This window comes from Aspergillus chevalieri, chromosome 3 (genome assembly GCF_016861735.1).
Source record: "Aspergillus chevalieri M1 DNA, chromosome 3, nearly complete sequence".
NCBI classification, from domain to species: Eukaryota; Fungi; Ascomycota; class Eurotiomycetes; order Eurotiales; family Aspergillaceae; genus Aspergillus; species Aspergillus chevalieri.
Genome location: NC_057364.1, coordinates 3,002,509 through 3,024,972, shown reverse-complemented (window position 1 = coordinate 3,024,972; position 22,464 = coordinate 3,002,509). Strand labels below are relative to the sequence as shown.

Below are 22,464 nucleotides of genomic sequence, written 5' to 3'. Positions count from 1 at the left end.
ACAATGGCAATATATTGCACTCTAAACATACTACAATGCTTATACGGACCTTACAGCCCTTACAGATACAGAACAATACCATACTTCCGGCAGAAGAAATCTCGGAACTGCCGACCGAACGGGAGGAGCTGAAACCACACGGGCCGGAGTAACATTCCCCCGAATGGTATGATCCGTGGCATTATTAATCTCAACGATAACCACATGGAAGTGGGCATGAGGTGGGCATCAATAGTGGGTTTTGAAACCATTTACAAGAAACAAACAATGAGCCCTGAGCAGCAGTTGAAAAGCAAGTCTTGCGGGGAGATCAGTGTGCATCTTAACCCGTATCCTGTATATCCTGTATATCCTCTGGACTCTGAACATATTACCTCAGCCTGTGTTTCATAGTATCGGCCGGGACTGAAGCATACTGCTCGGATTATCCATGGAGTCGTCCGTACCAAACATTCAGATCAGGGTCCGATCGATGGAGAACCTGTAATTTCCCATCTCTTGGATCTCAGAATGATACCTCATCTGGGCTCCTGGCCAATGCTCCCTCGCTTTCTCGCTCTCTTTTGTTCCCCTCCAACTACGATGTACTCCGTACTCGTACTCCCGCTTTGGCTGTCGTGATAGTCCCTCTACATATTCTCATACGTCCCAGCGTTCCGGATCTCCTCCGCGAACAAGCCAGCCTCTCACATAAATCAATTCCGACCACAAACTGAAACATGCCCCCTCCTATAGCACGGCCCTATTATATCCAAATAAACATAGCGATGGGGTCGAGTCTAGAAAATCTCTCTATCCATCCGATTCCACGGTTTCTTATCCTTCCATCCCGTCAAGTTGAGGACGCGCCTATGCAGGAACAAGTCTCCATTCTAATCAAATGCGCTGATCTTGTTTACATTATACGAGCTATACACTCTGGCGGAGTCCTTTCTGCTACTACTATACTACCGTGGTCCGCTCGGATTGAATGTTAATATCTGTGATGCGATTTGACAGGCCCCCTTGGCGCTATCTGTCGAAACTATATGTTGGTGGCTGTCTGATTGACATGACCGGGTAGCCGATATGGCAAACCTTGCGGTATGGAGTACATATTGTTCATCCACCTGTCTGTGTCCGTCAATCAACCTGAATGGCTTGAAGAACCTGCAATCTCCGGTGTTGAAGAATATCAGCATGCAGCCCTGCGGCACATCCCAGTTGACCTCTCATCCAACAGAGATGTACTCCCGCGGAGCCCTGGTTCTGCCCATCAAAAGCACCTCGTCCAATCCGGAAACCGCGTATCCCCACGCTCTGATCTCTGCCACAAACCGGCTTGCGGAGCGCTTTCCATGTTGCGTCCCATCCCACTACATCCCGCCACAGTTTGTCCCTCCTCGACCCCGCTGTCAAAAGGACGGATGCCAGAAAAAGCAAGCAAGAGTCAGGACCACTGCTAATCCCTTGATCCAGTGAAACAGACAATCACAGACACAGCCAGACGCGCACTCAACGAGAACAATGGAACCCATTCACTTCCTTCCTCCTCCCAACCCCCTGGTCCATACATACGGAGTATGCCCTCCACTTCCCTTTCCACGCGAGTAATGAATCAATAGTCGAATGCACTGTTCCTCTTCATCTCCGAACAGTCCTGGCCACGCTGCCGGTTTTTCCCTTTTTTTGTTCCCCTCTTTCCTCCCTTCCTCTCTCTCTCCACTTTCCGAATACCTATTCTTAGCCGTTGTCTGTTGTCCGTTGACATCGGCCGGCGCGTACCGGACATATTCCCAGTCCCAGTTCCCTGCTCGGTCTAATCCCGTCCGATCCTATCCACCCCATCCCCATCACTATCTCATATCTCATAAGTAAAACCGGTAAGCACCGGGCAGAGTTAAGTGAACTTAGGAGCTTTGGACCCGCCTCGCTTCGATGAGAGATCTTCCTACTCTAACCACCACTCTATTCTGCCATCCATGCATATGCATGGGTTTCCTTCCGTTCACCCCCTCTCCTTTTAGCGCCAACGGCTAACGGACAGCGGTTAAAAAAAGAAAAAGAATAGAACGGAGGATGATCAGTGTCGGTAAAATACTCGACTCGTATGTATTATGCACGCACGTAACTACATGTACACGCACAGTTGTATGTATGTGGACCGGCCACATATTCCTTCGGTTCTGCTCTTCATGACACCCCTCGTACCCTTTACCCCTTACGATGACCAGCATCACCAGTCGACCGGTGGAGAAGCGACTACTGCAGCCCCAGCCGCAAAAAGCCCAGTAGAGGAAGATACGATGACCACCGATCAACCATCGTCGGCCGGATGCAAATCTCCTTCGGAAACTCCGGCCGATGCGTTACTACCGCCGTTTCCGCCTTCTGTGTTTTCTGTCGCCACTTCTTCCATGGTTTGTTCTGGTGCAGGGGCGGGTGCGGGTACGGGTGCAGACGCTTCTTCTGGTGCAGACTGTTGTTGTGCCGGCTGCTCTGGCGCTGGGGCGGTCTCGGGTGCTGAGGTTGGTTCTTGTGATGTTTGTTCTGATGCTTGCTCTTGCGCCTGCTCTTGCGCCTGTTCCTGTGTCTGCTCTCGTGTTTGTTCCTGCGTTTGTCCCTCAGGTGCTGGTGTCTGCATCTGTGTCTGCGATTGAGACGCTCCTGCTCCCTTTTCAAAATCTGGGAGCGAAGGATCCTCAAACAGCGCTTTCAGGTTCTTTCCATCATCAATCTTGTCGAACGCAGCTAGCTTATTCCGTGATGACAGACGCAGGATCCGCCATGTCTTGCTCGCCTTCGACCGTAAAGCGTTGTCCTTTTCCTCCTTCGACTGGGCCATGTCAATATCGAGTTCATCGTCCATGATGCCCATCATGAACGAGTCTGCCGTCGGGACGTCGAACCTAAACATGATCGATTAGTCGACATCGAAGTTGATCCGCGGGCATAACATACCGGTTTGGCTCCTTGAGTCGGTCAAGGCTAGCGAGTGCCTCGCCTTCGGACAGGAACTTCAGGTCAAGGGATCCCATGGGCGAAGGACGGAGTCGTTTGTTGGAGTACGTTTTGGACGCTTGCTCTCGGGCAGCAATGTACTCGGACACAGAGATGGGGGGTTGCTCGATCAGTGGACAGCCTTCGGCTTTCCACCGGACCCAGTTCTTGTCCCGCGAGAGAACTGTGTCGACCATACGGTAGTAAAATTTGCCGCCTGCCCCTTCCTGGAGGTATTCCTCGATCGCCTTTCGCATTTTGGTTGCCCATTTGGCCTGCTCGGGTTAGAAGTTGTCCATGGCCGATCGATGGCAGTAGGTGTTACCTACATCTTCGTCACCCAACACAAAGCCGTAAAGCACGGACTTGTTGGTCAAGTCGGCTAGACGGGCCTTGGCCTTTGGCGTAAGGGAAAGCATAAAGTCCAAGAGAATTAGGGCCTGCACAAGGACATGTCTCCGGAACGCTGTATCATTGACCTACATCGTGTCAGCACGTATAACTTCGTATAACTTCGTATACTGTAGCCTACCTCTAGATCAAACAGATCTCTGCTGGTAAGATACTTCGGGTTGAAGCTGCTTGCGATCTCAGTGTCATCCGATGTGCGCTTCCGCTTCATCGCCTTGCGCAGTTCTTCTGCTGACTTGTTACTTTGGCTTTCGAGATCCGTGTTGATGTTTTTGAAAGTTGAAAGTGTCGACTCAAGTCCGGTCTTGAAAGTCGCAAAGTGCTGAGGATCAAACATTCTGGTTGGTGCTGAAAAGTATGCTTGCAAGCCCCAGAACATCGGGTATAATGCATCCAAATCGACCTTCTTCTCGGCCTCTCTGTTGGTATTATCCGATACGACGACCTTCGGGGTCTTCGGAGTCTCTTGGTCGCCAGAGGGTTGCTGGGTATCCTTCTCGGCTTTCTGTTCCTCAGATTCTTTCTGATCCGCCATCTCAATGTCCGCCTCCTCATTCCCTTTCGATGCTATCTTGGTGTTTCCGTCGAAGGTCGTGACATTTTCGGTGTGGTATTCTCCGCGAAGGTTGACGGCACTCTTGTCTCCAAGTGGGAAGCTCTGGAAAAGGAAAATGAACACCCGTCCACAGAAAACCGTATCCTCTGCTCGAGATAGTCGCCGGAGTAGTTCGTTACACGATCGAAGGATGACTAGACTTTTCTGTTTGAAGTGTTTCTTGGAGGTGTCAGTAAATAGGCCATGGTAGAATAGCTTAGCTCCTAGAGGCAGGTACATACCTTGGTGTTGCGTTCCCTGCGTGACTCCAGGTAGTCAAAGACCTTTCGACACCCATCGATCGTCTGGCTATCAAGGAGCTCTTCAATTAACCAGAAAATGAGACCCGGCTCGCATTGTTCTAGGCACATTAGTTCATGGATCAAGGCTCCTGTTCACATACACAACCAACCATTATCGGAGAAAATACAGACGATATCAAGCAAATTCCAGATCTGAATAAATGAAGGATCATCGATTGATGTTGTCGCCTTGACAAAAATCCATGGTCAGCCCTCTTCCGTCCGTAACTATGCGTCTCATGATAAAGGGGCAATCCATACAAGAACGCTGTAGAATTTCTCCCTGAAAGCAATCTCAACAGCAGCAAACTGCGTCTGTTGATTCATTCCATCCACCACATGTGCGTCATCTCCCTGCACCTGCCATATCGACTCGCCCAACTGCGCTTCAGTCAACGGAGGCTCGATCTGCTTGTCCGGTTTCACGCGCTCAGCCCGATCGAGGAGATCATCGACCAGTTCCCTGTAGGTTCGAGTCGCCTCGACATCCACGTCCGCCATCTTGACCCCCAAGCAGCGAAATTGTGATCCGTGGTCGAACAAGATTGTAGTTTCGTCGTCCAGTAATGTCGCACGCGCGGGTTGGCTAAGATGATCTCAGGGCCATTCACCGCGGCTCTGCGGAATTTAGCCGCCGGAGAGTCACTAACCGCGCGGCAGAAGCTTGTCCCCGTTCCACCCGCAACGAACCACTTGCGCAAATGGTGCAACTGGACCGGAACCGCGCCTGGACTTTTAAACCTTTCTAGGAGCGATCCCAACCTCGAGGAATGGGGCTACAGACTCGTCCGGCGATGGCGCAAGGTCTTGATTCCAGGCCGACCGTGGAGGACTTTCGCGAAGACAGCGCTTGGGTGAAGTTGGCCAAGACCTATTGGCTCGAGGCGTCGAATGTCCGCAAAGCGAAGCAGGATGTTATCAAAAAGGAAATTTGGGATCCTTTGGAGGCGGAGGGCTTCAATGTTCGTTCGCTTCTTACATTGGAGAATCTGAGCATTTTGGAGAAGTACGATCCGCCATTGCTCTATATCGGAAACAAGAGAACAGAGCTAACATTGCTTCATAGGTACCTCTGGCCAACATACACCGAAGATGCTTCGAATTACCATGTTTTGTTGATAGCATTGATTGTTAGCATCAAGCAACGCGAACATCTTTCGATATGGGGTATGCACAATGTGATGGACTGAAATAAAAGTGTTGAGGACGGAGCTAACTGGCTACAGGAATATTCTCCGACAGACCAGACGAATTCTCCAGTCTATTCCACCGAATCCTCTCGATGAGCGTCGATAGCTCGTTAGCCGTGTCCTCGCGATTATCGATCCTATCCTTCATTATCAGCGCTTTCCAATCCCTCGAGAACACCCTGGTACGAAAAGAATGCGCGCCTCTTGTTTCCATCTCGATCTGGCACAACCTGCCAAGTGACGAAGCGAGAGAACGTATACTTAGCAAGGGACCAATGTTGAAGAAAGCATGGAGAGCTTCGGCGAAGCGATACGACGCGGGAGACGAGCCAACAAAGGCAAAAATGCGATTCGAGAGGTCATGGCTTTATACGATGCTTCTTGATTTTACACGGAGGCTGAACGGACTGTCGCAGGAGCAGGTGGACGATTTACGATACTGCGAACGCTTCCTCGAATTCTTGGTTGACTTGGAAAGCCAACTTCCCACAAGGCGTTATGTCAACACGCTCCTAAAAGACCTCAACCTGCTATCCGTGATTCGCCTATCTCAGCTATACCGTTCCCCTGAAAATGCGCTATTCCGCGACTTCTGCAATCTCCTCAAGCATTTCGTTAACTTCGCGATCGACGACTATTCGGGTCAGGCTCTGTCACCGCAGGCTGTGTACGATATCCATTGCCAGGAGTTGGCGAAGCTGCAGAGGACGTCCATGAAGTTCTTCAAGGACAAGTTGACGATTCTTGCATTGTCAAACTACGGTTCTATTGAGCAGCGTTCTGAGTTAGAGGGGCAATTGTCTTCCTTGGAAGATTCGGAGCTTCAGAGTCTGTGCTCTCACCTTGGTTTCAGGACAACTTACCCCCAACAGTCGCAGGTTACGCCCAACCGCAATCTGTATCTGGAGATACTATTGTCATTCTACGAACGAAAGCTACCCTTCCAGGAAGCTGCGTCGCATTTAACGATCGTTCCCACGGAGGAAAGTCTTTATGACCCAGCGCTCATTCGAAACGAAACTTACGACGGATCGAGACCACTCGCTATCCCGAAGTTGAATCTTCAGTATCTGAGCCTTGGTGACTTCCTTTGGCGTTCATTCCTGCTATACCGCTCCGAAGCGTTTTTCCAGATTCGTAAAGATATGGAGTCAGTTGTTAAGCGGATGCAACCGCGCGCAAGTCGAGACGGCAGAACGCTAACATTTGATGGATTCTCCCGAATGGCCATTCCGATCTCGAAGCCGGCTATCATTGAAGTCGCACCCCCAAAGGTTGGCTCGGCCAACCCAGCTTTTGTCCGCGCCGAGATTGCCATCGAGGTTGGAAGATTGGCAGACAATGTTCGAAGGGAGTGGGAATCGCTTCGTCCAGACGATGTTGTTTTCCTCCTGGCGGTCCAGCAAACTCCCTCGAACAAGTTTGGGATTCGCGATCAACCGGAAGGCCCTAGTCTGACATACCTCCGGTCTGCTGAAGTCGTGCAAGTTCTTGATGAGCAAGGCCGGCCCCTGCGCGAACCTGTCGGTGCGAATGGTTACCATCACAGACCACGTGTCAGGAGGTTGCTGCTCAACCTGGACACTGCTGCTTTCAAGGCGGACAAGGACCGGAATGCGCAGGGACGACCGGATATCTATCCGTTAATAAACGTGATCGCAAAGAGGAAAGGAAGAGAGAACAACTTCAAGTCCATCCTCCAGACAATGCAGAAACTCATCGTCTCAGACATCACCCTCCCATCCTGGATCCAGGACATCTTCCTGGGATATGGAGACCCGGCCGGTGCTCGATACACGGAACTTCCGAACCGTCTCAAGTCGGTTGATTTCCGTGATACATTTTTGAACTGGCAGCACTTGGTGGAGAGCTTCCCTGGCTTGACCATTGAGCCCTCCGGAAGTGAGGACTCGAGCTTTGGTCCTCCGTATATACTGGAATATGTTGAAAATAGTGCGCAGTCTGCTTCAGCCAACCCGCCGAAAAAGCGGCGGAGAGATCAAGCTGAAAAGGCAACAGAACCAAGCTCAGTTCGTGCTTCGACCTATAAGCCTCCGAACCCGGGCCCTTACCCGGTCGATGCGCCCAAGCTGAACACTGTCCGTTTCACCCCAGCCCAGGTGGAAGCTATCACATCCGGGACACAACCTGGCCTCAGTGTGATTGTGGGCCCTCCAGGAACTGGAAAGACAGATGTTGCAACACAGATTATCAATAATGTTTATCACAATTTCCCCAGCGAGCGCACGTTACTCATTGCCCACAGCAATCAGGCTCTCAATCAACTCTTCCAGAAGATTGTGTCGCTTGACATTGACGAGCGCCATCTTCTACGACTCGGTCATGGTGAAGAGGAGCTGGAAACAGAGTCGAATTACAGCAAATATGGTCGAGTCGAGTCTTTCCTCGACAATCGCTACTATTACCTGTCCGAAGTTGCACGGCTAGCGGCATCAATCGCAGCAGAAGGTGCTCATGGTAACTCCTGCGAGACTGCTGGTTACTTCAACACGGTCTACGTTCAACCAGCGTGGGCGAAGTTCTGGGACTATGCCCGCGCTGAAAACACCTCTACTGAGGAAATAATTTCTGCCTTCCCATTCCATACCTATTTCTCTAATGCACCACAGCCTGTCTTCGACGCTTCTGCTACAAGAGATACTGTACTGGACGTGGCAGAAGGTTGCCAGCGGCATATTGCGAAGATCTTCTCCGAACTGGAAGATATCCGTCCTTTTGAAGTTCTAAGACAACCTCGGGATAGGGCCAACTACCTCTTGGTGAAGGAGGCCAGGATTATCGCAATGACATCGACCCACGCAGCCATGCGGCGCAAGGAAATCGCCGATCTTGGCTTCCACTACGATAATGTCATTGTGGAAGAAGCTGCGCAGATCACAGAAATTGAGAGCTTCATCCCTGCCGCCCTTCAGAACATGAAGAACGGTGAACTGCCACTAAAACGCGTTGTGCTCTGTGGTGATCACCTCCAAAACTCTCCCATCATCCAAAACCTTGCTTTCCGCCAGTACGCTCATTTCGAGCAAAGTCTCTTCCTGCGTCTAGTCCGGTTAGGTGTGCCTACTATCACACTTGACCAGCAGGGACGGGCAAGACCCAGCATCGCAGAGCTCTTCCGGTGGCGCTATGATAAGCTGGGCAACCTCCCGGTGGTCGAGACAGCACAGGAGTTCAAGCAGGCGAACTCCGGGTTCCAGTTCGATTACCAATTCATCAATGTCCTCGACTACCTGGGCTCGGGTGAGAGAGAACCCACTCCTCATTTCATTCAGAACCTGGGTGAAGCCGAGTATGCTGTGGCCATGTACCAGTATATGCGACTTCTCGGTTACCCGGCGTCGAAGATTACCATTTTGGCAACATATGCAGGGCAAACAGCGTTGATCAAGGATGTCTTGAACCATCGCTGTGCCAAGAACAACCTGTTCGGTATGCCCAAGATTGTCACGACGGTGGACAAGTATCAGGGTGAACAGAACGACTGTAAGTTTCCTTCCCGTAGCATATATTATTGGTCATTTCCCATGCTAACTCAATTCACAGATGTCATCCTATCTCTCACGCGAACCCGCACAGTCGGCTACATGCGTGATGTCCGCCGTCTAACAGTCGCATTCTCCCGTGCCCGCCTCGGCCTCTACATCCTCGGTCGTCGTGAAGTCTTCGAATCCTGCTACGAACTCAAACCCGCCTTCGACATTCTCTTCCAACGCCCCGACAAACTCATGCTCGCGCCCGGTGAGATGTTCCCGACCACGCGTTCCCTGGACGATGAAGTCCAGGGTACACCGATGGAGGGAGTGGAACATCTGGGACAGTACGTGTTTGAGATGACTCAGGCGAAGCTGAAGGCCATGGGCGAGGATATCATGGTAGAAGATGCAATGCCGGATGCTGGTGCGGAGCTGGTTGATGAGGACGAGGTCATGCTGGGAGCTGGAGAGGAGCAGGATGAGGAGGATTATGTTGCATGAGTGCATTATTTAGGTACTAGATATAGTTCTATTAACTTGTTCACATACGATATGTCCCGGGCTTGTTTCTTCGGATGTCCAACCAGCTGTTGCCGGCATCTACTGCATATATTATTTTCTCTGCTTGAACTCTTGTGAAAAGTAATAATGATATTCGGGATTGGTGACCACATACTTGCAGCCGTATTATGGACTTTATTGTAGTCAGCTCGTTTTTATTCGATATATCTATCTAGATCTATACGCCAATAATAGTCCCATGCATTACAATCGGATCAACCTAGCGAGGTCCATTTATGACAGAAGCTATCAAAAACTCCGCTCTTGCCCCTTGGACTGCTTGACGATACTGTACATGATCTTCAGGTCTCTGACCTATATCAGGTCTGGCTCATCGATCATCTCGCCCAACCCTGCATCCATTCCGACTCAATCGCCACACTCGCGGTAATGTGGTCTGAGGATCCATACATCAACATAGCCCTCAATAAGTTCGCGAAACAAGCCATTTCCTCCGGGCTGAATTCATATCGTCCCATGCTGCATATTCTTTCACTCAATGGTCGAAAAGGCGCCAGATAGAGACGCAGTGAGTCTTGCCTCATTGATCTATTGTCGAGGAAAAGCTCCCCCCGTTTCTCCCATCGGTCCCACCAGCGACGAGGAAGCGGTCCTAGAATATTAATCATGTCAGCAACCATATCATCTTCGTTTGGAAAGAGGCCCTCAAAAAGTACGCTCTGATCAATGACCTGATAAATAGTGCACGCAAGAGTTCACATGTCAGCAGCCTGGCCAACTGGTTCACAGAAGATACTTTCTAGGGAAGAAGTAGCGTCGGAGTACGTAGTTTCTTGTGTTGTTCATTTGGAAGAAGGCCTCGCCAAACTCTGAGATCATGATTTGGGCGTCCATAATTTCTTCGCTTGACTGAATGATATAGTGGGCGAGACACAATATTTGGGGAACCCTGGACTATCTTCACCTAGCCTCTTGACCGGCACCCTCACAGGCTCTTCCAAACGGGCGTAGAGCTGATCAATGGTCATGTTCTCAAAATGCTGTCGGAGAAGGATATTTTTCAAGTGCAAATTGCCGTGAACCACTCCACAGGAGTGAATATAATCCAGTCCTAGTAAAAGCTGGACAGCTAAAGATCTGGCCATGCTGACTGGGAAATTCAAGGTAACGGGGTCTCGTTCTGTTTGTGCAATAGTGCACCCAGCGACTTCGCTGACAATGCACAGGTGGCCATTAGGACCACTGATAGTAAAACCATTCAGAATTGATGGAATATAAGCGCGTCCTAGATGGTCTGACTGTCCTGAGTTCAACGCGTGTAATACCTTGTTTTCAGAGTAGCTCTGCGTGGAATCAGCAGCCAAGGTCTTCATCGCAACATACTTTGCTTCCAGATGATCTTTGGCAAGCCAGACCGTTGCATAGCTTCCCCAGCCAAGATTATGGACAACCTCATAGCGACTGTTGAGAAATCGGTCACCTAAATGAGTTTGATGGTAACTACCGGGGCAATATCCGCTAAGAGACTCAACGCTATCTTCAAAAGTCTGGGTCTATAGCAATAGTGGTCGCCAGGCTGGTTTCCGAGCTGATTGACTGACTGTTTGTAGGATAAGGCTCAGTCTCCGAGGAGGCTGAGAAATATATCGTGTCACTTATTTTGAGAGGTATGAAAACCATGTTTGCTCGATGATAGTTGTGGTAACCCGGTGAAAGTAGGATAGTCAACTCGAGGCGCGGCCATTTCCCGCTACCGAAGAATACTGTCGGTCAAATAGTCCGCTTTTATGTACAACGATTTGCACCCAATGTAGGTATGCAAGTAATAATGGCATTAGGGATTCTGTTCGTTTTGCTCCTTGAGTTGCTCAACGATATTCTGCGGATCCTTCCAGGCGAGTGCGACGAATCTGTTACTGGTTAGCGCTTCAACCATGCCTCGCATAAGGACAGTATAGACGTACTTTGTGTGGCTTCCTCTTGCGACGATGTCGCCTGCAGGGTTGGTGAACTTGATGTTGGTGTACGCGAGGGTTTTGCCGACTTTCTTTGTCAGTAGATGCACAATTGCGAGGTATTTTGCAGGACATGGGTTTAGCAAGTATGGCCTACATTTATCACAGGTGACCTCCTAGTAAGAAGTTAGTATTTGTGCATATCACATGGGAATTATGGAACGTACAGCCAAGACCTTGTCGCCAATCTTCCCTCCGGAGCTCAGGTACGTCACTGAGGTAATAGTAAGTCAACAATGAAGCTCCATGACAGTTCAATCGTTCCGGATAACCTACCGCTGAGATCCGTCGAGACACCTGTAGCGAAGAGACCTCGAGAGGCCACGGCCAAGGATCCACCAAGGTCGACTTAAAGCAAAGTCAGCGACCTGTACATGATATGTTATGAGACATTCTCAATTGGCCTACCCATGCTAGCAATTGTGCCTCCATGGAGGATGTTCAAGCGGTTCTGATGGAATTCAGTTTGTAAGCATCGGCAAAGTATATATCCAAGTTACTGCTTACCGTGTGCTCCTTCTGGACATCCAATTCAAAGTTGACAACACCAGGTTTGGCAGCAGTTACCTGCAGCTGAGGCACGTTAGTCCATGCCGATATGCTAGCCGATGCCACAGCCTATAAAAAGGCGATATATATTTGGCATAACACCGTCTTGATGTCCCATAAAAGATTGAATTCATCCATGACAGTGCTTACATTGTTCAAAAGACTACATACCATGAATCTATCAGCTGGACGTTCTATCACCAAGAGTGAGCATTATTACTTACCGAGGCTCTAAACCCGAGGTTGCCCGAAAGGACTCCCAGACCTATGTAGATGTAGAGATCAGTATGTTGGGATGTAGTTGTGCAAGTCGACTTTTCCATACCGATCTAACAAAACGCAAAGCAGTCATCTTCACAGCACTATCTATAAAGCAAGAGAAATTTGTTCTGGTGATGAATCGGGGAAATTGTTGACACTCCGTACTGCGTGAAGTCATCGCCATAGGACTGCACAAGTGGCCGCGTGGGTCACCGGAGCTCTTGCGATGAAGCATCAACTGCGATTGTTTTGTGTTTGCTTTTGTCGCTGTGGTCGCATCATGCAACTGAGGTGATAGTATTCTCCTCAAAATGGCTGCTGCACCATCCCGTCCGTTCGATTTCCTGGAGGGCCTGCCTGGGACGGTTTTCTACAAGCTGTACCAGCAGCCATCCACGGCCCTCGCGATTTTCAGGCGCATGTTGCCGGATCTGGGTATGTTCGCTATGCGCTTACAGAGAAGCAAAGTAGAAGATATTGACGAAAGCTAGCAAAATGTTTTGTGATGGCATTGCTGTACCTCAAAGATCCCCTTCCTGCGGCGGATCTGGAGGATTGGGTCAGATCGGAGAGTTTGAGGTGAGTACCGTTTGCCTCTATCACTATGTTTAAGATCTAACAGATGATCGCGTACAAGAGAACGAGATAACGCGCTATCGATACTGGGACGACTACACATTCTAACAAACACTACAACATCGAATAATGTCCGCGCTTACATGGTCACGAACCCGTTCGCCGCCTCCCTCCGCCAGGCTCTCATGGGAACCGAACAAACACAATCCTTTGGTGTCCTTTCACAACTAGGCGATGAAACAGCGGTTACCATTTCCGATCTAGACGAATATGCGGGACGGCAATGGGAAGGTGTGCTGGGATACATGGTGGGAACCAGTGGACTAGGAATCCAGCGCGACGTCAATCTGAGTAAGGGTGTTAAACAACTCCTCCAGGCGGGGCACCTGGTCGAGATTAGAGACCGTCGGGTTGAGATCACGAAAGATGGATTCGCGTTCGTCCTGCAGGATGTCGGTACGCAGGTGTGGCATATTTTAATCCTCTATGTTGAAAGCGCGGAGCATATCGGGATGGACAGCGTCGAGGTCCTTTCGTTTATCTTCCTCCTAAGTAGCTTGGAATTGGGCAAGTCATACCAAAAGAAGAATTTGACTTCGAATCAAATCCGTACCCTGACCGATCTGGCCGACTTTGGTATCGTATACCAAGAAAGTCCCGAAACCACTCGGTTTTACCCGACCCGTCTCGCCACAACGCTCACATCCGACTCCAGCGCGCTCAGCAACCCGATATCTGGCTCATTGACCGGAACAGACACATCGAGCGAAGCTGGCTCGGGGTTCATCATCGTCGAAACCAACTACCGCATATACGCATACACATCATCGCCCCTCCAAATCTCCCTAATCGCCTTATTCTCCACCTTGAAATACCGCTTCCCAAACCTAATCACTGGCAAAATCACCCGCCAATCCGTCCGCCGCGCCGTCGAAATGGGCATCACTGCAGACCAGATTATATCGTACATCTCCACGCATGCACACCCGCAAATGCGCAAACACAATATCGCCAAGACTGCGAACCCGCAAGCTGGAGTCCCGCCATCGGTCCTCCCGCCTACCGTGGTCGACCAAATCCGACTCTGGCAGCTTGAGCGTGACCGTGTCAAGGCGACGGCTGGATTCCTGTTCAAGGATTTCGTCAGCTTTGCGGAATATGAATCGCCGTGTCGGTATGCGGAGGATATTGGGGTTCTTACGTGGAAGTCTGATCGGAAGAGAATGTTTTTCGTGACGAGGCATGAGCAAGTGGCTGCGTTTTTGAGGAGTAGAAAGTGATGATATCTTTGAAAGCTGTTTAGAAGGGGAGTTCCAGAAACAAAATGGCGCACGTTGGTTTAGCATGGTAAGGCGTTACGGGTGTCAACATACTTTATGATTAATAATTTTGGGTATATAGAATGTTGTCATCAGTTTACAGATCATAGGAGAACAGGCGCGTCCAACCATCAAATGAAGTCTTGTCTATGCTACATGAATATTACAGATTACTCAATGCCTTTGGTATAACCCGCACAATTACAATCAAACCCCCAATGCCAATAATTTTCTAGTATCTTTCCCAAGTATCACGAAACCGTGCGAACCACCCAGTCTAGTTCATCTAAAAGCAATGCAACATCAACCCATCCACCGATCCCCCTTCACACCAATATACTCACTCTGAAACGCCCTCAGACTCCAACTCGCCTCCTCCGTCAAGCACGCATTCTCTAGCACCATAAACGCCCTCTTAATCCGATAATTCGCCAAATTCCTCTCTGCACTCCCATCCGGACGCGAGTAGCTCGAGAGCATGCCAAATCCCGTCGCAGTGTCGGGCTGGTTGAACGAGTCTTCGTAGTGGAATGCGTTGGTTAGGGTGACGAAGCGGCCGAGCCAGTATTGGGTGGGCTGGGGTTGAGAGACTTGGTGGAGAGGGTGGGAGAGTTCGTTATCTTCCTCTTGGGGTTGCGACTCGCTGAGGGGTGAGGTCCGTTGCTGGGTCATTCGATCTGCGCGGGTTCTGTGTCTGCTTCGTTCTTGCGTCCTGGTGGTTCGCCTGTAGGTGATCTCGTCGGGTTGATGAATAGGTGGCATGGTTGGGTTTGTGTCGTATGATGATTTCTTCAAGGTCTCTGAGCTCCTTCTGGTCCAGTAGAACCTGCCTGACTCGACGTTGTCGATTGGTTGTGGCATTTTGTTTGCCATTCCATCCGGTGAAGCAAGCGTGCCGGAGAGTCGAGAACCCTTTTCTGTCGGTAATTGGGAAAGCGGTCGCGTATTGCTGGTAGCATGAGCTCTGGGTTGCACTTTCCTAGCCATTGGATTCTGCAGGGTGTCGTCCAATTGCCCTTTCTCAATGGCGGTTTCCTCTCGCGGAAACCTTGAAGACAAAACGCGACTGCCAAGTCGTCCATTATGGGAAACCAAGGAAGAAAGAGAATGACGATTATGTCCTGCCTCAATCTTAGTAAAGTACGGTGTGGTCGCTGACGTAGAAATGGGGATCATTGTGCGAGACTTGGTAGTGCGTGCAACGGCTTCCACGCAATCGGAGTTGGACAGTGGTTCGTCTTCGTGAACGTGTGCCTGTGGTGGAACGTATGAAGAAGGAGCAGGCCCTGAGACTATATCATGGTATCTAAGTTGTTGGTTGTTGCTTGGATACTGATACGAAAAGGTCCATCTTCTTGTTCCAATGTCGTTCTCCATCCTGTCCTTCCCCTTACCCATAGCCCGTCTTCCCAAAGATGAAAACACACTCTTCCTTCGTTCCCTCTGATAGGTCTTCTGAGATTGAAGATTATCGTCTGGCAGATCTAGGGGCGTTGGGACTCTCGACTTTAGACGTGATTTTGACGCCGTTGTTGTCGTGTTCTCTTGACTCGAATCTATCCGTAATTTGGCGATCGTCGTAGTCTCGACGCTTCTGGATGCCGTGGGCGCAGATAGACGTGGTGTTCGTAGCTTTAAGCGTCGAAGTCGACTCTTGTCCGTTTCTCTCAGCGGTTGCCGTTCTGAAGGGGAGGAACCATTGTGATTCAGTCTAGGACGTCGTGTAGGCAGAGGCAAAGAAGAATGGCGGTGCTTTCGATTAGTTGATGACTTTCGAGAGAGGAGCGATGAGAGGGATTTGCTTTTTGAAATGGAAGTGGTAGTCGTGGTAGTTACGTTGATAGAGAAAGTATTGGGGTGGTTAGTGTGTGCGGTGTGTTGGGGACAATTGTCTTCACGATGGCTGTCAGCGGATTTTCTTCTAAGAATGTGCAGGGGATTTGGCATATTGATTTGAATATGCCTCCCTAGTGGTCGTTACGCGGTTAGAAAGATAGTTGTTGTTGGGAAGGTTAGGGTTCTGGGGTTTTGTTTGTTTGCCAGTCAGGAAAGTAATGACAATGAGTTAGCTTATTGGCCAAACCGCAATGATATGTGCAGCTTCATATTCACTATTACCTTTTATAAATAAAAACGCCAAATACAAATGCATTCACCTCAGGTGTATCTATTTTCCCAAGACAAATCCAACCAAACGCCTCATCAAATCATCGACATTTCAACAAAAGACAACTATTCCGAATCGCTCTCTATCACGAACCCAGCCCGTATACGTCTTCGACCTGGTGCAGTAGGCACTACATCTTCATCGCCATTATCGCCTGCAATATTTGTATCTGCCGTCTTCGTCGCTAACATTTCATCTTGATCAGCAGAATCAGACTCCCTTCGTCGATCCCGACCAAATGCAAGATCATCGTCGAAATCGAGGTCATCCTCAATGGGCGCAAAACGCGAATCCTCAGCAAGTGAATCTTCCTTCTCAGACGTGTCGCCAACCCCGGTCATAAGAATATCATCGTCGTTGTCCTCGTCACTGTCACCGTTGGCTTCGGCCTGAGGACGACGTTGTCGCTTGCTCTGGGCCCCTGCGACATCGCTCTTCCGCTTTCGCCCGCCTTTCTTCTTGCCTGGTCCATCGCCCAGATCCCCAGTAAGGAGAGCTTTCTTGACCCGATCGGCTTGGGCTTTCCGTCTCTCTTCCTCGAGTCGGAAGAATTCCTCATCGTCACCGCTTTCTTCGTCACTTGCATGGATGAAGAGATCACTCTTGATCTTTGCCTGGCGGGCGCGGGCATTATCCAAGCGTGACTTTCGTCGTGCCTCTATTGCCTCGTCATCTAGTGGTTCCTTCTCGCTGTCCTGATTCCGCTTCTTCTTGCGCTTTTTCTTCAGTTCATCCAGGGCATTTGACTTGTTCCGCAGATTTGGTGGAAAAAGGAAACCGTCCGGTACATCGTCCTCGCCCTCCGAATCGGACCCAAAGTTGACATTACCCTTAGATTCAGAATCATTGCCTCTTGCATTCTCACCATATTTCCGCCGAAGTAGTTCCCGAGGGTCGTTGTCATCGGAAATAGGCTTGTCAAGGGATTGGTCAATCATAGTTTTGGTGTTTTTGAGATCTTGCGAGCTTAGGGCCGAAGGAACGACCCATTGCGCGCCAGCAACATCCTCCATTCCAAGTCTTTCAAGCTTAACCAACGTCATCAGTAGACGGAGTTTAGCGTTCGAAAACATGGCGTTACGAATTTTTTCATCAGGCGGCGTGACGGCTACACGCCTGTTAGTATAATGACTACCAGGGGGAGAAGAAGGTTTGGATGAGACATACCAATCATCGGGTTAGGGGCGTCCGGTTTCTGGGACCCTTCAGCTTGCCGTTCTGCCTCATTGGCCTCCCAAGACTCTCGCTCATCGGCTGCCGATCCCAGAACCTCACCGATCCATTTGACAAACTCCGTCTGTTCATCCTTAACCATTGCAGCTACCACGATTCCAAGCTTATCTTCAGCCGTTGTGGCTTCTTTAGGATTGACCTCAAGCTCAGCAGGTGCCTTTTTGACACCGGATATCGTTTGCCTCTCGTGTCCGTATTCAAGATAGAATACAGTCGCGTTGATCTTGCTGAATAGCATCTCTGTGACCAATGCGGGGCGCTGCTCCATCTTCTTTACCATCCGCCTTATTATGTGTTTGACCAACTCCTCCCATTCTCGGAAAATTGGCTGACTTGATTCCAGAGCTCCGGGTCCTTTGATCATCCGGTAGAAGAGGTTGATAATGTCGACCCGGAACAGCAACACCGTCATCTCTTGCTTGAAAGCAATCCGGTAAAAGTAACGGTGAGTGCGTTTCAGTTGCTCCGTGTCCAACTCCCTGTAATTTCTAGTGAAAGCGACAAAAGTGTCGACGCATTTCTGGTTACAAAATCTAGCCGAGAATCGTGTGAAGTCGAACTTGCGTTCTCTAGATACTCTCTCTGCATCTTCATGGTCTTCGTCCTCGGAAGCGTGCTCTTCTTCATCATTCCCAACGGCGGGCTGGTCTTGTTTCGCCTTTCGCCGAGCTTTTCGGCGGGATCGCACCTGCATATCCGTATTCGTCTTCGAGTAACGCTCTAGCATTCGCAAGAATACGTGTGCAAGCTCTGTACACGCATCAAGATAGCCGAAACCTTGATCCTTGAAACCGCGAATAATAGACAGAATCCGGTCATGGGTCGTCTCTTCGTAGAAGATCCGGCTTTGGATATTTTCGGCGATTTCCTGATCTTCTTCAAGCGGCGAGAGTGCCATTTCTTGGACAGTCAATAGAATTTGCGTGAAACAACGCATCTCGGCAGTTAGGTCTTCCCAATCCTTGTTGTCCACGGCGTACTGCATAGCGCGGTTCAGAAATACGAAGGTCTCTTGGTTCAGAACACTGGCAACCAAGCCAAAACTGTCGGGTTCAATGTCTTTCGAATGCTTCCCTTCTTTTGCATGCTTCTTGCGCTGGCGATCACGCCGTGCCCGCTCCGCCTCCAGGAACCAAGCAACGGTATAGAAGTATTGACGAGAATTGATATTGACCACTCGATCGGCCTCCCGTTCAATTGCCTTCCGGACGTGGGTCAAGAGTGGGTTGAAGCCTGAATCCAGGAATTCCTCCACAAACCTACGCAGGTTTTTCGATGCAGTAGATGAGATATTGACTGGCGACGTAAAATCATCGTTCACTGTGACCTCAGTTATCCTTCTACGTTGCAGGGGTTTGTTCCACTTCTTGGTCTGGTCCATTTTTTGCATCGTTGCTTGACCACCTTTGAGAACATCCTGCCCCGAGACAGTGGAAACCTTGGCATCATCCCGTTTGACCCAGATCATAGTGCCGAATCTGCCATGTCGTGTTGGAGCATTCTTTGTGTACTCTCTTCGTAGCGATGACTCTTGTCGTAGAAGGTCATCAAGCTCATTTGTCCGTTTTACGCTTCGCTGTTCATCGTCCATAAACAGCTTTTCCACGTTGATACCTTTGACGATATGGAACAGAATCTCAAGAAGGACCACGTCTTGTAAGTTAAAGTCGTCACCAACGTTCGAGCACATGGTTAGAAGGAGGGCAAACGCATCCTGCTCCTGGAACGCATTGATGGTTGTAGACCTAGAGGTTTCCTCCTCTTCACCCTCTGCCACAAGACGAGTATCCGGTGTGATGATCGTTACATTTCGAAGTAGGTAGAGCATAAGCTTGAGGATTCCTTCGTCTCGGTTCGTGCGTTCAGATCGAGGTACGGCCATACTGGGAAGGCCAATTCGGATGACGGTGCGGAGGATACCGGCGCTGGCATTGCTCAGAAGACCCTTCTTATACTGAACCTGGACTTGTTGTAGATACGGCATATGGCGGGCGTGGTTTACGGTCATTTCCTTGTGTATTTCCAACGGCCAAGTCATAGGAACCAACAATTCCACTACCAGATATCAGCATCGTTGTCCCTGTTCGAAATCCCATTGGGTAGCACTCACAGCACGCCAAAGCTATCCTCGACATATGTCTGCTGGCCTTCTCGTTGCTTCCCCATAGTGTAAGGATCGGTATCAAGTCGCCGTTCACGAGATTCGATTCTCCCAGACATCGCGCAACATCCATCCGGTTGTTTTTCTCATCGTATAGCCTCAGCCACCGCTTAATGTCTCGTAAACATGCCAGCGCATCGTCTCCCAGGACATATCGGTCTGCATATTCGCCGTTAAAACCACCGAGCTGCGTGGGCCATCAGCAACGTCTCTCCCCTCCCCGCAGAGTATTCGAGCAACCTACCGCAGTCACCAAACTATAGACATAAGCTCGAACGTCCGGGTCCACGACCTGGACATTCTGGCCGAAAACGGCACCGTCGTCTTCCATAATGCCGTCGTTGCCGTGGCCAATTCGTTTGGCTTAACTGAATTTCTCGATAACGACCAATATCCCATAGCGGCAATGCGCGCCCGCGCAACCAATGAGCACGCGTCTTTCACGCGTCGTCCGCGCCGAGAAAGCCTCGGGCGGTCGGAGGATTAATTCCGCCGCCGAGCCGAAAATAGCCGATGACGTCGCGTCACATGATTGATATCGGGGTTATACAGACTATCTATTCTTCCCCTTCTTTTGTTTTGTTTTCATATCCAACATAATTGACCGGTTAGCGAGAATCATACTGTCACCATGTTGTCTTCTCTCCGGATGCTCGGCCAGCGAGGCCCCTCCATTGCCTCTCGTGCTTTCAGCGCCACTTCCCCGGCTTCGGCTGCCGAGGTCAAGTCGCTGGGTGTTATTGGAGCTGGTCAGATGGTAGGCAATACCCTTCATACACACACATATCCTCCAAAAGTTGTTGAATTTAATGCTGAAAATGAGTTCAGGGACTGGGAATTGCTCTGGTGGCTGCCCAAAAGGCCGGTGTCCCCGTGACATTGGTTGATAACTCTCAAGCATCGTTGGATAAGGGTCTCAAGTTTGCCGGTAACGATTAGACCAATTCTGCGACTAATGTGCACGGATTAACGCCTCTCAGATAAGCTCCTTGAAAAGGACATCTCTAAAGAGCGTATCACCCGGGATGCAGCAGACAGTGCTCGTGCCCGCATCTCTCCCAGTCTAAAAATGGAGGACCTTTCCTCGGTGGATTTTGTCATCGAGGCTGTCCCTGAAGTCCCCGACCTCAAGACCTCCATTTTCTCCCAATTGGCTCAAATTGCTTCCAAGGATGCTATTCTCGCAACAAACACCTCGTCGATTTCCATCACCAAGATCGCCGCTGCAACCACCAAGGACGCTACGGACTTGCAGGCTCCTTCGCGGGTTATCTCGACGCACTTCATGAACCCGGTGCCAATTCAGAAGGGCGTTGAGATCATCTCCGGTTTGCAGACCTCGAAGGAGACTCTCGACACCGCTGTCGAGTTTGTGAAGCGCATGGGCAAGGTCTCATCTGTCTCGGCTGATGCGCCCGGTTTCCTCGCCAATCGTATTCTGATGCCTTATATTAACGAGGCTATCATCTGCTTGGAGACTGGTATCGGCGGCCGCGAAGACATTGACAGCATTATGAAGAATGGAACGAATGTCCCAATGGGTCCGTTGACATTGGCGGACTTTATTGGTCTTGACACTTGCTTGGCTATCATGAACGTCCTGCATCAGGAGATTGGTGACAGCAAGTACAGGCCATCTGGTCTGCTGCGGAGGATGGTTGATGCCGGTTGGTTGGGTAAGAAGTCCGGCAAGGGCTTCTACGAGTACTAATAGATGTATATGATTGTCTTACAGCGTAGTACATAGTTGAAGCATTATGAAACAGATCCCATTGTTATTATTCAAGAGCCCTCACAATTCCTTGAGTAATTCTTTTCGCCAAGTAGCTGACTTTTCGTCACAATCAAAGTGGTGGTAATTGTTGGAAGCATGGTAAGTTAGAACATGGCACAGGCCAGCAATTGGTGGTATACACCCATAAGATGAGCCGTCAATTGAAGTGGAATATCCTGACTCATACCACTATTTGCAAGAAAAAGTCAAGAGATTGAACTCAATCAATAGGATAAGCGTCTCTAAGAGAAGGGGTATCTCGACGAATCCATGGAATTTGCACATGTATCGGTTGCTCGATCACTTTTATATGATTATCGTAACTCGTTCTCCCTGGGTTTTGGGATTGGGACGCGACAACGAACTAGGGGAGCAGACACAGAACCGCGGTCTGTTCGGTTATGCTGACATTTTGAGTCGTGTAGAGCTGAACGATGCCATACAATCCCCACTTTTTTTTTTTTTTTTTTGGCTCGAGACACCTTAGGGCTTCGATGGATATTCCCCAAAGGGGGAGTTTGTACAGTAAATTACTTGAACCTAATCAAATCCTTTCTCCTTCCGTGTATTAAAATCTCATACACGCGTTCAGCCATGCCAGCACGGGCATAGTAGGCATAGTGACTTTCACATTAAATCTGTCCAAGTCGAAGTGGTCCAATTGGCCGGGTCCGAACCCAAATATTTTAGACTTTGAACCGGTTTTATGACATATTGTAGCTACGAGCTTGCGGGTTATGGAATAACTAATTATTTTGTCTTTCTTTTTTTCATCAATCTTGTAGAAACCATGCTGTAGCTGCATCGAGAAAGTCAAGCAGGCACCTCCACCAGCATGGACAGGTTGGTGAGGAAGCTACTCGTCACATTGAGCAAGAAGAGTTAACAGAGGTCATCATGCTTATTGATTTTGTTA

The 22,464-nt window shown here is 49.7% G+C and overlaps 9 protein-coding genes across 9 annotated transcripts; 4 read left to right on the top strand and 5 right to left on the bottom strand.

Annotated features, from left to right (window-relative positions):
* Positions 1–1,068: 1,068 nt before the first annotated feature.
* On the top strand, positions 1,069–1,461 carry ACHE_31076A (uncharacterized protein; the record flags this gene model as incomplete). Its single annotated transcript, XM_043277766.1, has 1 exon — positions 1,069–1,461. The coding sequence occupies one exon, from the start codon at positions 1,069–1,071 to the stop codon at positions 1,459–1,461; it is 393 nt and encodes a 130-aa protein (XP_043135611.1).
* Positions 1,462–2,296: 835 nt separating this feature from the next.
* Positions 2,297–4,788, bottom strand: ACHE_31075S (THO complex subunit THO1/HPR1; the record flags this gene model as incomplete). Its single annotated transcript, XM_043277764.1, has 7 exons — positions 2,297–2,888; positions 2,941–3,254; positions 3,309–3,458; positions 3,512–4,165; positions 4,228–4,346; positions 4,398–4,476; positions 4,549–4,788. 7 exons carry the CDS (start codon positions 4,786–4,788, stop codon positions 2,297–2,299), a joined length of 2,148 nt encoding a protein of 715 aa, XP_043135610.1.
* A 269-nt stretch (positions 4,789–5,057) lies between these two features.
* ACHE_31073A (RNA helicase aquarius) lies at positions 5,058–9,472 on the top strand (the record flags this gene model as incomplete). Its single annotated transcript, XM_043277763.1, has 4 exons — positions 5,058–5,293; positions 5,354–5,454; positions 5,514–8,981; positions 9,042–9,472. The coding sequence occupies 4 exons, from the start codon at positions 5,058–5,060 to the stop codon at positions 9,470–9,472; spliced, it is 4,236 nt and encodes a 1,411-aa protein (XP_043135609.1).
* Positions 9,473–9,870: 398 nt separating this feature from the next.
* Positions 9,871–10,173, bottom strand: ACHE_31074S (uncharacterized protein; the record flags this gene model as incomplete). The annotated part of the gene is made up of 1 exon (XM_043277762.1): positions 9,871–10,173. The coding sequence occupies one exon, from the start codon at positions 10,171–10,173 to the stop codon at positions 9,871–9,873; it is 303 nt and encodes a 100-aa protein (XP_043135608.1).
* Positions 10,174–11,327: 1,154 nt separating this feature from the next.
* ACHE_31072S (PaaI family thioesterase) lies at positions 11,328–12,380 on the bottom strand (the record flags this gene model as incomplete). Its single annotated transcript, XM_043277761.1, has 8 exons — positions 11,328–11,403; positions 11,458–11,536; positions 11,606–11,624; positions 11,676–11,722; positions 11,785–11,856; positions 11,917–11,959; positions 12,016–12,081; positions 12,282–12,380. 8 exons carry the CDS (start codon positions 12,378–12,380, stop codon positions 11,328–11,330), a joined length of 501 nt encoding a protein of 166 aa, XP_043135607.1.
* Positions 12,381–12,629: 249 nt separating this feature from the next.
* Positions 12,630–14,174, top strand: TFB2 (TFIIH/NER complex subunit TFB2; the record flags this gene model as incomplete). The annotated part of the gene is made up of 3 exons (XM_043277760.1): positions 12,630–12,753; positions 12,810–12,897; positions 12,956–14,174. 3 exons carry the CDS (start codon positions 12,630–12,632, stop codon positions 14,172–14,174), a joined length of 1,431 nt encoding a protein of 476 aa, XP_043135606.1.
* Positions 14,175–14,516: 342 nt separating this feature from the next.
* On the bottom strand, positions 14,517–15,389 carry ACHE_31070S (uncharacterized protein; the record flags this gene model as incomplete). Its single annotated transcript, XM_043277759.1, has 1 exon — positions 14,517–15,389. The coding sequence occupies one exon, from the start codon at positions 15,387–15,389 to the stop codon at positions 14,517–14,519; it is 873 nt and encodes a 290-aa protein (XP_043135605.1).
* Positions 15,390–16,445: 1,056 nt separating this feature from the next.
* Positions 16,446–20,105, bottom strand: tof1 (putative DNA repair protein (Tof1); the record flags this gene model as incomplete). The annotated part of the gene is made up of 4 exons (XM_043277758.1): positions 16,446–17,488; positions 17,548–19,668; positions 19,724–19,961; positions 20,019–20,105. 4 exons carry the CDS (start codon positions 20,103–20,105, stop codon positions 16,446–16,448), a joined length of 3,489 nt encoding a protein of 1,162 aa, XP_043135604.1.
* A 300-nt stretch (positions 20,106–20,405) lies between these two features.
* Positions 20,406–21,485, top strand: ACHE_31068A (3-hydroxyacyl-CoA dehydrogenase family protein; the record flags this gene model as incomplete). Its single annotated transcript, XM_043277757.1, has 3 exons — positions 20,406–20,531; positions 20,603–20,702; positions 20,755–21,485. The coding sequence occupies 3 exons, from the start codon at positions 20,406–20,408 to the stop codon at positions 21,483–21,485; spliced, it is 957 nt and encodes a 318-aa protein (XP_043135603.1).
* Positions 21,486–22,464: the final 979 nt, after the last annotated feature.